The following is a 12,887-nucleotide window of genomic DNA, read 5'->3' on the forward strand; positions in this document are numbered from 1 at the left end:
CAAGAAGTCAAATTTCCATTTCTTCCACCTGCATTTAAGCTGAAATACCTTTTCATTTTCTTGCTATTTGCATCTATCTGTAATACTCTTTTCATAATAGGCCTGTAGTAGTGGAAAGTATTTAACACAATTTTTATACGGCAATGACTGTATAATATATATATATATATATATATATATATATATATATATATATATATATATATATATATATATATATATATATATATATATACACACTACTGGTCAAACATTTTTGTCTATTGTCCATTTTTCTAGTTTTTTATTGAAATTTTAGCAGTTCAAGTCCAATGAATAGCTTGAAATGGTACAAAGGTAAGTGGTGAACTGCCTGAGGTTAAAAAAAAGTAATGTAAATTTCAGAATTTTACAAAAAGGCCTTTTTCAGGGAACAAGAAATGGGTTAACAACGCTTTGAAAGTTGGTGCTACCAATTCCCACAGGTGTTCCAACTTGTCTGGATTACTTACAACCCCCTCTGTTTGTATAAAAGTATTGTTGGAACACACTGTGGTACCGTACCCTCGTGAGCATTATTTTAACAGTATTGTACTGCAGAAAGTAGTGTGTTGCTATAAAAATGGCGGGAAAAAAGCAATTAACAATGGAAGAGAGACAGACCATCATAACACATAAGAATATTGGTCTTTCCTACAGAGAAATTGCGAAGAAAGTCAAGGTGTCAGTGAGTACAGTGTTCTTCACCATCAAAAGGCACTTAGAAACTGGGGGAAACTCTGACAGGAAGAGATCTGGCAGACCCAAAGCCACAACAGAATCAGAAGACAAGTTTCTGAGTAACCCAGTAATAGCCCATAATGATGGGCCATTTTGTCTGATGATCATGCTTTAAGTTTTGCTTTAGAGAAGATTCTACTAATAATACTTCTGTTCTTTTACAACTGTGAAATGTTAATGCAGAACTTGTAATGGGGTATTATAGTTTAGTATTATATTACTATTTTATTATGTTTTCCCTGACATCGTCCAGCGATGAGTGTATTTCAATCATTAAGCAACAAGCCTATAGGCCTATGCTATCGTGTTTCACATTTTAACCCCAGGGATAATAATGAGTGAACGTCCTCGCTGAGAGTTATTGATTTTCTATAAGTGGTTCGCTTGCGGCCGGAAACCACCGGAGGACGCTGTAGCTGAAATTGGAATTTGCGACAGTTGTATTTCCTTGACGGCTGATGACATGTCAACAACAAACATGGCAACCAGCAGCAACTATTGGGAAGGTAAATCATGTTACAGTATCTAATTTACAACAACTGTCCGCATGTATATCTTTTATTGTTCGTTGTCGACTCAGGTTAAACACATTTAACATGTTCCGTAAGACGTTACGTTAATAAACTTTATATCCGCACGGATATAAAGATACCTTTAGCTGGTTATAAGCTAACCTGTTAGCTTGTTTTCCGCTAACGTCTATTTGAAAAGTTACTGTTATTAGCGGTTAACTATCATACTGCTGTCTGAAGTGTGGTAGGGGTGGCGGGGGTGTGGCTCTGGGGGCTCCAGCCCCGAATGTTTTCTCCAAGGTCACAAATATTTTAGGGTTTTAAAATAACTTCAACTTTGTGTAATTTCCCCTCAGTCTCTCTGACTGGACTGGCAAATCACTGGAGCAAAATGTCTTACATCAATTATTGCCTCTCTTTAGGAGTGAAAAACGAGTCCTGCTCAACATTTGTTGTATTTTTGGTTTCAGAGTCACAATGGTAATCCTTAACCTAGCATTGATGTTTGCACATATTGTCATTCATTTCTTTACGATTTGATTAACTCATTACCAAGTTAATGTTCACCACACATAGCTAGCTTTCATGTACTAATGACTGGCAAGCTGTAATCCTCCAACAAGGTAAATTACTGATATGTGCTGATTCAATCCATAGGGATTTCATAGCTTCTAAAATTGTTTTAAAAACATTACTCAAAAGTGAGAGTCTCCCTTTGGATACAACAATGTGGCCCAAACTGTGGAATTTCATGTCTGGGTCAAACACTGAAGCCTATCTCTTGTTTGCCATCTTAAAAACCATGCCATGCTTGGCTTATATAGGTCATGCCATTGCAAACCAAATGCCAACAGTGCCAACTGGAAGCCATACCTGGGCCCGATCTGTCTGCTATGTGAATTGATTTTTTTTTTTTTTATTTGGTGACTATGTGATGCCTTCTATCTTTTCTGCTTCTTATTGCCTTTTTTTTTTTTAACTATTTAGTTTGTCTGCGTCCATGTTAAAATGTTCGTATTGAGTGTTTCGCTTTTTCTTCACTCAGATTTGCGTAAACAGGCCAGACAGCTGGAAAATGAGCTGGACCTCAAGCTGGTCTCCTTCAGTAAGCTCTGCACCAGCTACAACAGCAGCAACAGCAACCGGGACCAGCAGACAAGAGACAGCAGGTCAGCTGCACACTCCTCACTTCATTTTAACAATGGATGACTTCTGCTGACCTTGGATATATAATTTAACTACTATTAACACATGGTTTTGTATTTAGCAAAGCATTGTTTTTACATTTCTACTGAAAAACTGATATAATATGATAATTAGTATTTTTAACTATTAGCAATTTATTTTGTTAGCCATTAACTAGGCAACAGAATATCATGAACACACAGCTAGTGATGGCGAGATGAAGCCTCATGAAGCATGAAAGCTTTTCAGCAAATTGGTTCGCAAAAGGGTTCATTTCTCGAGGCTTCATTTGCTCACAATACACGTGTAGATCATGGATGTACAATAAAACCGTGTAGATTCGAACCACTTCCTAAACCAGTCACGCGGTATGGACGGACGGCGAGGCTTTGCCAGAACTACCTTAGTCATTTGCCTAAAAAGATACTAGCCTCCATACGCGCTTCACGGAAAACTTCCGCGATTTCTTGACACACGCTCCGAAGCCTCAGCACAGAATGTCCCATCACTACACACAGCGATTACCATTTCAAGCACCGACCACTCTTGACACAATAATTTTATCCTATGCAGTTTTACAAATTGGTGTTGAAATGAAATTTTTTCCTGTTTAATTGTGTTGTGTAGTCTGTGCATTCATGTTTTTTTGTCGATACATTATACTGTATTTTTTATAGTTTGAATGAAAAAAAAATAACATTTACCTTAAACTTTCGCATCGTTTCCCCCTTCATTCTTAAATCAGGTCTGATTCTGCCGGCTCATTTCAAGACAATATGCTCGTGGCCATGACTACTGAGCTGGAGCAGCTATTGGCCAATGTAAGTCAAATATCACACAATTGTGATATTACTGGAATTACTAGAATTGTTGGGGCTTTGTAAATTATAGAGTGTGGTCTAGACCTACTCTATCTGGTAAGTGTCTTGAAATAACTCTTGTTATGATTTGATACTATAAATAAAATTGAATTGAATATACAGTATGTTCGCTAACATAGTTGAAGGGATTTTAGGGTCCTCTTCAGAAGCAGGTGTTGAAGCCTAAAACCCAGGGGATGGAATAGCTGTGATGCCAGAAATATCAAAGGGAGTTTGATTTATAATAATTGTTCTCCAATACAAATCAAAGTGAGCAGCCAACCAAAGCTGATTGTGTTATCCTGTGTTTTTATATGCTGCGAGAACTACAGTTAGTTTTACAGGTTGTACAGTCTAGGTTAGCATTGAGGTGTATGGTTATTATAATACATTCATGTTCACTTTGAAATTAATTAGACTGTAGTCTGATAGTCTAAATTATAATCTTGCCAAGTTATTCAAATTCTACAGGGCTGTCTTATTAAAAAAAAATCATTGTTTTTATGGCTACTTGTTTTCAGTTTTGTCTTGTTTTTTTTTGTTTTGCAGCTTACTGCAGTCAATGACAAGATGGCAGGATACACAAACACTCCGGGGGCTTCATCACATAACGCAGCATTGATGCACACCTTACAGAGACACAGAGACATTTTACAGGTACATACTTCACTTTGTTGTATTACTTTCTCACGCTGAAAAGTGTTTCAGCTCCACATGTTAGTCATTCTAAGTATATTCCATATGTTTAAGAAGAAACATTTTTGAAACTGTAATACATTTTGGCTGTTGTTTTATCCGATAGGACTATACTCATGAATTCCACAAAACCAAAAGCAACTTCTACAGTCTGCGAGAGCGAGAGGACCTACTAGGCTCTGTTCACAGAGACATTGAGTAAGTGCGTTCATACATCTGTTGTTAACTATATTGTTAGCAAATGTAATGCTATCCTCCTTATGGTTTTTTCCATTCACCACAACATTGCATGCCCTATCATTGGAGAACGCTACTCTTCAATATGGCAAACATTTGAATCCACCGTAACTGTCATTGTGAGTGAATTGGGATGCAACATCCAGCAGGACCGATGCAATCGCTTATTTCCTTCCATCCTGGTTTTTCTCTATATTATTTCTTAGATTTTCATCTTTCCTTCCCTTCTTTGCCTTCCTTCCTTTTTTTTTCCTTTCTCTTCCTTCGTTTCCCCCTCCTACTTTGTGGACATTTGCTATGTTATCCTTAACCAGGGAGAGGCAGAAATGTCCAGATTGTTGCTGAATTCCCCCACCCTTTGATAATCTTCATTCCTTTTATCATGTTTCATCCTCTAATAAGAGGCTTATTAGCTGATCTCCCTCTGTCTCTCTCTGTGCGTGTGTATCTCTCTCTCTCTCTCTCTCTCTGGGGATATCTTTCCTAAGTGCCCTGTACAGTAAATCAAACCGCAAGGCTTTCATTCAGCCCAAACTGAGGGAGAGTGGTTACCACTGGCCTGACTGATACAGAGAAATGCTTTATCAGGGGAGGAGAGGGAGAGCAAGGCAGTCACACAGAGAGGAAAAGACACAGACATTGTCTTGATCTGATGTTGACTGATTACAAAAATAATGAGAGTCGATTTTAATTATCCTCATAGAGACGAGAGGTATGGAGGAACAGTAGGGAGGGTGGCAAACAGAAGAGATAATGGATGAAGAATTGATGATCAGTCCAAATAGAGAGGGGATGGTGTAAATAAGAGATGGAGGACAGAGTTGTGGGTTAAGCAGAGCTAATCACGTAAAAGCCTTAACGCAGGAAGTAGATAATCAGCATCCAGGCATCAGTTAATAGGAGGGAGTGAAATACCCCTTTTAGGCTGAAGCAAAGACCGGGCAAAAAAAATTGTTTTTGGTGCCAACTTCTTCTTTTAGCCAATTGCAAAGCTGCTTAAAGGGTAATTTGTTGTGCTTTAGGTTCCAGGAAGCACCAAAAAAAAAACAGAGCCAGATCTCATGGGGAATTCATACATGTTTTAATTAAAAGGAAGGTTTTTGATAGGTATGAATAATTAGCTTTCTTTTTAATAACGTATTGTCCACTCAGCCGGGATGTTTTTTACATTATGAAACATTATGATAAAAATCCTTCCTATAAAATAATAATTTGACAAAAATATAAATGAATTGTGATATGGTGAAAAATAGACCCTTCACCTTTCAGGGGATGTGATAGGAAGACCTATTGTTGGCCTTGTTTGAACTGGATTAATGTTAATTAACATGTCAACAACAATGGAGTGACCATTTTAAATTTAGACCCAATTGACCACTTGTGTTATTGGCAGGCACCACTATGAGGTTGACTTTTATGTTTTTTAGCGAAATGTCTAAACAACTACTGGATGGATTGCCATGAAATTAGTTACACACAATCATGTACTCCCTCAGGATGAATTGTAATAACTGGTGATCCCTTAACTTTTCATCTAGTGGCGACCTCATCATGACAACATTTTAGTTTTTCTAATAATTTGTTGACCAAATACATGCAAAACTAATGATGGGTAGCATGGCTATAGACTCTCTTTCTTGTTATATAAATGTTGTCGCATGGGGGCATCTGGTAGCCTAGTGGGACTGAAGTGTACCTGGTTCGATTCTAGTCCGGAACCTTTGTTGCATGCCGTATCTCTCTCTCTCTCTCTCTCTCTCTCTCTCTCTTTTTTTTTTTTTTTTTTTTTTTTTTTTTTTTTTTTTTTTTTTTTTTTTTTTTTTTTTTTTTTTCTCTCTCTCTCTCTCTCTCACCCCACATTTCCTGTCTGGATTGCTGCTGTCTCTATCAAATAAAGGTAAAACAAAAATACCCTATAGAAGTGTTTGATTTGCTTTATCCTATTACAATTCCCCATCATTTAATGTTTCTCTCTCTTCTGTTTTCTTACTCAGGTCTTACAAGAGCAGCACAGGGGTGAATAACAGAAGGACTGAGCTCTTCCTGAAGGAACATGAACATCTCAGAAAGTAAGAGATTTCTTAAAAAAAAAAAAGTATCACTTAGAAACACTGGAACAGAATGCCAAGGGCCACAGCCAAAATCCCTCCTTATTTACTATATAGTGCACCCTATTACACCCTATTTAAGTATTTGACTTCAGAGTGTGAAGTTTATGCTCTATGACATAGTGCCTCCCAAAAATGTGTGTCCATGGCATGTACACTACTTTCTTCTAACAATGCAGATACAGCCCAGGTAGCGTGGTAGCTTGTATGTGGTATTCTATTCTGTTCTATCTTTTGGTATCAGAGACTCTATTATGACAATGACTCCAGTGGGATCAGTGCGCCTTATGGAGAACCAGCAGACTGACAGTGATTTAAATCAAACGGTTTACCTACAAGTTCTTAGAAAGCCCATTATCTTCTACCTAATAATAAAATTAACCCTAATCAGTGTAGCCTTTGTTCTAAAACTACCATATGAAAGTTGTTGAGGAAGTTGTTGGGTTACCTGTGACTGAGTAGTGTGGTGTGACTATATGTGCTCGTGTTTGTGTGTGGTAATGCATACATGCATGTCAGTGATTTACTGGACATGTTGTTAATCACGTAACTTTGTGGCTGATAATATACTTCTCAAGCACTTTCTCACAACAGCACTCAAATAGAGGAAGGTTAACAAAAAGAAAGAGAAGAAGTAAACCAGAAGATGTGGTGAGGAGAAGGTTCCCAAGCAGAAGACATCAAGTGAATTACCACTGCTCGCAGCATTATTTTCCCAACTTGTTGTGGAAAAGCTTAGCAAAGAGGAAGAGAACAAAATGTTTTAGTAGGGATGTCACAATCAAGTTTTTTAGCCCAGATTTGAGTCCTTTAATATTGCCAATATAGAGTCCGACTTATATTTATCTAAATGTTGATTAAATATGTGTCTGACACCCTGAGATGTACAACTTACCTAATGTGACATTTCTTATTCTTCACAAGCTATTTAATCCATATAATGAGGTCAAAAATATTACGTTATAAGCTTCAATTATTGATATTATATGAATGAAATTCAACTGAGAGAATGCGACTCCTGAAATTCATGTTATGTAATCAGCTAGAGGCCTATCACTATGTTGGAGTTGTTGAAACTACAGAAACCTCACAACAGACAAGTTTAATTTTGTTCTGTCATCAAGTTACTCACAGAATTAACAAGTGTCAGAATTCAGAGTCACTCGCATTGCAGGGGCCAAATTATTTTTCACATTCACACACTTAACTAATTTTCACTGGTATGGGAGAACTATAGAGACCAGTCTTAAAGGATAACCACTCTGCAACACTAGCATGCTGAGGTGGACAAAACACAGTATATAATGGTAAAGAAAAGATCAGATTTTGATCGGCTTTATTTAAGCCAATGCTGATCCATTAAAATATGCCCAGGTCGGCCCTATACCGATCAATCATCAGGTTGCATTTTTTATTTGTCAAATACTTGTGGTTTATGATTGAATACCATGGATTTATCGTCTCTAATCACTACTTAAAGTGCTCATATTATGCTTTTTGCCTTTTTCCCTTTCCTTTATTGTGTTATATATCTTTTTGTGCATGTTATAGGTTTACAAAGTGAAAAAGCCCAAAGTCCACCCCAAAGGGACTTACCATCTCCAACAGAAAACACTGTTCACAAACTGCTCCAAACAGCTCTACTGTAGTCCAGCCTTTACTTCCGTGACAAACGTGCGTCACTTTGTAACACACGTTATAATGCTCGCCTAGTTGCTAGCGTGGCACGCACCTCATGCTCTGCTTCTGACTAACTAGCAGTGCTGACCTAGGTAATGTGCATGTGCGACTCCCAACAAAGATGGAACAGAAGTGTAATGCCTCACTCTGTAGGTAAAACTAGCTGAAAAGAACTGCAGCAATGTGCAGTACAACAAAAATATGGTGTTTATTGAAAATTAAATCACATAAACCTATTCTGGTACATCTAAATACAATTATGAACCTGAAAATAAGCATAATATGATCACTTTAACACCTTTAGTTACATCTTATATAAACAAAATTAGACATAATTTGAGCAGCTCAGCAATTAGTTCACTTGACTTCATCACTTACAGTAAAACTGTCACAGACACCAGCAGTGAGTTAAGATTTGGTCAATGTACTGCAATCTATGAAACAGCTTTATTCTGCATACATGCATCTTGTATACATATATTTATAAATAAATATTTCCTATTGAAATTACCTATTACATTCACCTATCCCTTTTCTTTTAATAATTAAATACGGTCAAAATACAGGAGCAATTTAAGCAATACCTTCTAAAGAATATTTTCTTAAAGCTATAGTGCGTAGTTTCTGTCTCCCCCATGAGGAATTCTAAGTAATGACAACAAAACGGTCACCCCTCCTCCACGCATTTGCTAGTAGCCAAGGAGCACACAGAGGATTAAAAAAACATAATGGACTCTTCAGAAGAGGTAATTATCTTCACTCAAGTTTCTGTGCGTGAAAAACACCAGACGACACAATCTTCTGAACATAGCCATACTGAGAAATACAGACAGAGTTGTGTGGAGCTGATAGTCTTAATTAGCTTTGTAGCAACTCATTTGGCAATGGCTTGAATGTAACCGACGTTCATTAATATCAAAATGTTACACACTAAAGCTTTAATGAATTCAACTAGGTATACAGTACCAATGTGTTTAGAACTGTATTTACTGTAGTTATAAATATTATGCTTAAAAACTATTTCACACCATCTTACCTACTAATAATTAAATACCATATTGTTATTTGTCATTTGAGGTTAAACTGTCCAAAATAGTTCAATAAAGACAATCAAACCGTTATCTCCAACACAGTTTATTGTGGGACAATAGAAGGCACACAGCAGTTTATAAAGAATTCTTGATTTGGTTTTCATTTGGGGTGTTATTTTGGTTGGTTGGCGGTCCATGATCTTTTGGACTGGGATTTCCTGACAGAGAGAGAAACACAATAAAAAAAAGAATCCTTGTAAATAAATAATACAAGCACACTTACAAACACAAAACGTGCACTTTCACACATCAACTCCTCCTTACATTAGTTAATGTTTACATTGTTCCCTGCACCAAAGCCTCCTGCGTTAAACCCAATCCCTGCATTTGTTGCGTTGCCAATATTAATTTCAGCTCCTTTTCCTCCTGCTGATTTAGAAAGAAAAGTAAATAAATAGAATAAATTCATCAACATAAACTGTTCATCTTAGATCTGTAGTGTACAGTCTCGTACAATAGAGCACCTTCCCAGGACTCACTGTTCACATTGCAGTTGTTCCCCACACCAATGCCCCCTGCGTTGTCTCCAACTACCATGTTACCCATGTTGCCAATACTTATTTTGACTCCATCTCCTCCTGTTGAAATTCAAATAATATAATATAATATTATTATTTTAATAAATATAACAGAATCACTGCAAATTTTAATCAGATCTGTAGTATACAGAATATACTCTATACTCTATTCCCAGCAGTGTGACACCAGAGAACTCACCCATTACATTGCAGTTGTTCCCTGCACCAATGTCTCCTGTGTTGGATCCGGCATCCATGTTACTTACGTTGCAAATATTGCTTTTTTATTAATAAGGGAAAAAATTCCACTAATTAACCCTGACAAAGCACAACTGTGAAGTGAAAACCATTTCAGGTGACTACCTCATGAAGCTCATTGAGAGAACACCAAGGGTTTGCAGAGTTATCAAAAAAAGCAAAGGGTGGCTACTTTGAAGAATCTAAAATATAAGACATGTTTTCAGTTATTTCACACTTTTTTGTTAAGTACATAATTCCATATGTGTTCATTCATAGTTTTGATGCCTTCAGTGAGAATCTACAATGTAAATAGTCATGAAAATAAAAAAACACATTGAATGAGAAGGTGTGTCCAAACTTTTGGCCTGTACTGTATATATATCTTACATCTTACAATATAAGACACTTACCGCTCACATTGCAGGTGTTCTTTGCACCGATGTCTCCTGCATTGTCTCCAACTGTCATGTTACTTGTGTTGCCAATATTGACTGCTTTTTCTCCTGTTAAACACAAAAATAATAGATATGATCACATAAACTGTTAATCTTACTTCACGGAGTCTAACCTCTGAACTTGAGTTATGAATCAGAAATCATTAACTGCCCACTCCTACTAACTTTTCAACAATATGAGTGACAGACTTACCCCTCGCATTGCCAGTTTTCCCTGAGGCAGTGGATGCAGAGTTGAATCCATTTCCACCTCCCGTGTTACATGAGTTGCCAGTATTTGGCTGGGATCCTGTTCTTCCTTTTAAAATACAAATAATGACCCAAAAGGCAAAGATCAGGAAACAAATCACTTCTAGTAGCTGCTTAAATGGGAACTGCACCAATTTTACACACCAATGTATGAAGTATGAAATAGTTATACAGCATGTTTCTACTTTCTGCAACTATTTGACAAACAGAGCTTATCACTGATACTATCATCGACAACTAGTGTTGAACTCACCGCTAATATTGATGACATTATCAGCGCCAATCTTCCCTTTGTTGGTTCCAACGTAAATGTCCTTGCTGTTACCAATGCTGTGTGCCATTGTTCCTGCTGAAATCTAGACAGACAGACAGACAGACAGACAGACAGACAGACAAGAAATTAAAACAGTATTTGTTAAAAAAAAAAAAGGGACTGTAAATGGATTCAGTCAAAAATCTCAGACAAAAAAAATGTTGTAAAGACTACACTAGACACTGAATGTCGGAGATGTAAATGGAAAATAAAAAAAGACAATGTGTTGTACTTCAAATACTGAGTAGGTAAAGTTGACACGTGCAGTTATTATCTTACCTCTGGTTTCACACGTTTGTCCTGTGCTTGTCAGTATGAAATGAGAAGACTTATGTAAGTGTTGATTACTTTGATGGATGAGAACTTCCTTGTAGTTAGCACTCTTTTGTTTTTTTCTGCAAAACTCACATTTTACCACAGAGTGTAGGGGGGGAGGGGGGGTTGTCTAGTATTGCTTGCTGCATCAGTTGAGGTTAATTAGTGAGAAACCAGAACATTTATTTTAGATTATAGGTAAGTTTTTTAAAAGATAGCACTGTTATCAGACTTTACGACCAAATGGACATTTGCAGCTTTAACTGCATGACTCTTTTAAACTGCTTCATTATATTAAAAAATGCATAAATGTAACAGGAAATGACTGTGCACATTATCAGTTTACCAAATACACAACATTGCACATGTACATACAAATGCACACAGCAATTTACTGAACATAAAAAAATTAAATGGACAGGAAAGGTTAAATGACATTTAAGACCTGTTTCAAATGTTTGTATGAATTACTGGGAAATGGTTGAACTTTGGGCTCTGCAACAATTCAGCGTTGTTATCGACCTTCACTGTAGTCATTTTGTGAATATATAATCATACAGTATATTAATATGTTACAAAACTGTGTTGTACAAATGAATATCTGAATCAGCAAATAAGTTAGTGAAGTTTTTGTTTTGCAGACATGAAAAGATGTGTCTTAGGCAAAACAAAACAGTTATTAAACATCAACTTAAATGCAGTTTTCCAAATATTTGCCATATTTTGACATAATCAATTTATTTGTCACGTGAACATTTAAAATCATATAAAATACTCTTTCATTGAAATGTTATTCTGTCAGTTCCTACAGTGTATACATACTGTATTGATATCTGCTAGGGCTGGAACGATTTGCTTTTGTCACGATACATGGGTGGCGATTTGATTTGTATTGCGATTTTCATTCAGTGCGATTCTAGAAGTATTGCGATTCGATAGTATTGAGTATCGCGATTTTCTTTTTCTTCTTTAACAAAAACAAAAGTTGAATAACACTTCTAGAGACAATATATCATGAGACATTTCTTAAAACTGATTGTTTTCTAAACGATTCTTGGGAAAAGAATCGATTTCTAAAATCGTCGCCAAAAAATCACAATACATACGATTTTCAAAGTTTTTTTTCCCACCCCTAATATCTGCAATATATACTTATTAATATTGTGATATTGATTTTAACCACATCTCCCAGCCTTAGTTTGACATTAACATTTTCACTGAATAGGAACAGCCAATTAATAAAATAAATTGCAGTTATATATTATATAGCTCCTGTATAAAACAATTAGCTGGCCTGAGTAGTCATAGCTGCACAGTTCAAAGTTTGAATACATTTGATATCTTGACAATAATCTCTTTTTTTCATGTCTAAATGTTGGACGTTGTCCTGAGCACAGGTATACTGTAGATGTTCCTTATTTGACCAACAGTCTCACTGAAAGCAGGCTTAAGTGCACCTCACAAAATCCCTCTATTAGAAAAATAAGGGATATTTATCAGAGATAATTCACTTTTAATATTTTATTGTCTTTTATCCAGAATTAAACTTAATCACATATATACATTTCGTCATTTGCTCACACTCAGCCTGTATTCCCCAAAGTGACTATTAGGAGGCTTAGTAATATTAAGCTCTGTATTCTTTATCAACTCAGCCTATAGCGCTGCA

General features: G+C 36.4%; 2 protein-coding genes across 3 annotated transcripts in view; one reads left to right on the forward strand and one right to left on the reverse strand.

The window, feature by feature from the left end:
- Positions 1–1,181: 1,181 nt before the first annotated feature.
- The window catches only part of LOC120544640 (Golgi SNAP receptor complex member 1-like), a 41,523-nt gene continuing 29,817 nt past the window's right edge, over positions 1,182–12,887 (forward strand). The window contains exons 1-6 of the mRNA XM_039778536.1: positions 1,182–1,265; positions 2,317–2,440; positions 3,202–3,277; positions 3,866–3,973; positions 4,119–4,210; positions 6,244–6,318. Of these exons, the coding sequence (XP_039634470.1) occupies positions 1,223–1,265; positions 2,317–2,440; positions 3,202–3,277; positions 3,866–3,973; positions 4,119–4,210; positions 6,244–6,318 (518 nt within the window). The 5' untranslated portion in view covers positions 1,182–1,222. The remainder of the gene's footprint in view (positions 1,266–2,316; positions 2,441–3,201; positions 3,278–3,865; positions 3,974–4,118; positions 4,211–6,243; positions 6,319–12,887) is intronic.
- On the reverse strand, positions 9,178–11,303 carry LOC120544642 (N66 matrix protein-like). 2 transcript variants are annotated; one of them, XM_039778538.1, is made up of 8 exons: positions 11,183–11,303; positions 10,844–10,946; positions 10,535–10,639; positions 10,297–10,389; positions 9,846–9,881; positions 9,608–9,706; positions 9,393–9,497; positions 9,178–9,286 (listed from the first exon to the last, which is right to left on the reverse strand). In XM_039778538.1, exons 2-7 carry the CDS (start codon positions 10,929–10,931, stop codon positions 9,394–9,396), a joined length of 525 nt encoding a protein of 174 aa, XP_039634472.1. In that variant the 5' UTR covers positions 10,932–10,946; positions 11,183–11,303; the 3' UTR covers positions 9,178–9,286; position 9,393. The 2 variants fall into 2 exon arrangements, with proteins under 2 accessions (XP_039634472.1, XP_039634473.1); XM_039778539.1 differs by lacking the exon at positions 9,846–9,881 and having other exon boundaries at positions 11,183–11,299.

The sequence above is a fragment of the Perca fluviatilis genome, chromosome 16 (assembly GCF_010015445.1).
Source record: "Perca fluviatilis chromosome 16, GENO_Pfluv_1.0, whole genome shotgun sequence".
Taxonomy (NCBI): Eukaryota; Metazoa; Chordata; class Actinopteri; order Perciformes; family Percidae; genus Perca; species Perca fluviatilis.

Excerpts from the sequence above, each read along its gene's own strand:
- LOC120544642 (XM_039778538.1), bottom strand. The coding sequence starts at position 10,931 with ATGGCACACAGCATTGGTAACAGCAAGGACATTTACGTTGGAACCAAC. Across the intron at positions 10,390-10,534 it reads GAAAACTGGCAATGCGAGGG|GAGAAAAAGCAGTCAATATT; the intron begins GTAAGTCTGTCA and ends TGTGTTTAACAG. Across the intron at positions 9,882-10,296 it reads GAACACCTGCAATGTGAGCG|GAGACATTGGTGCAGGGAAC; the intron begins GTAAGTGTCTTA and ends GATCCAACACAG.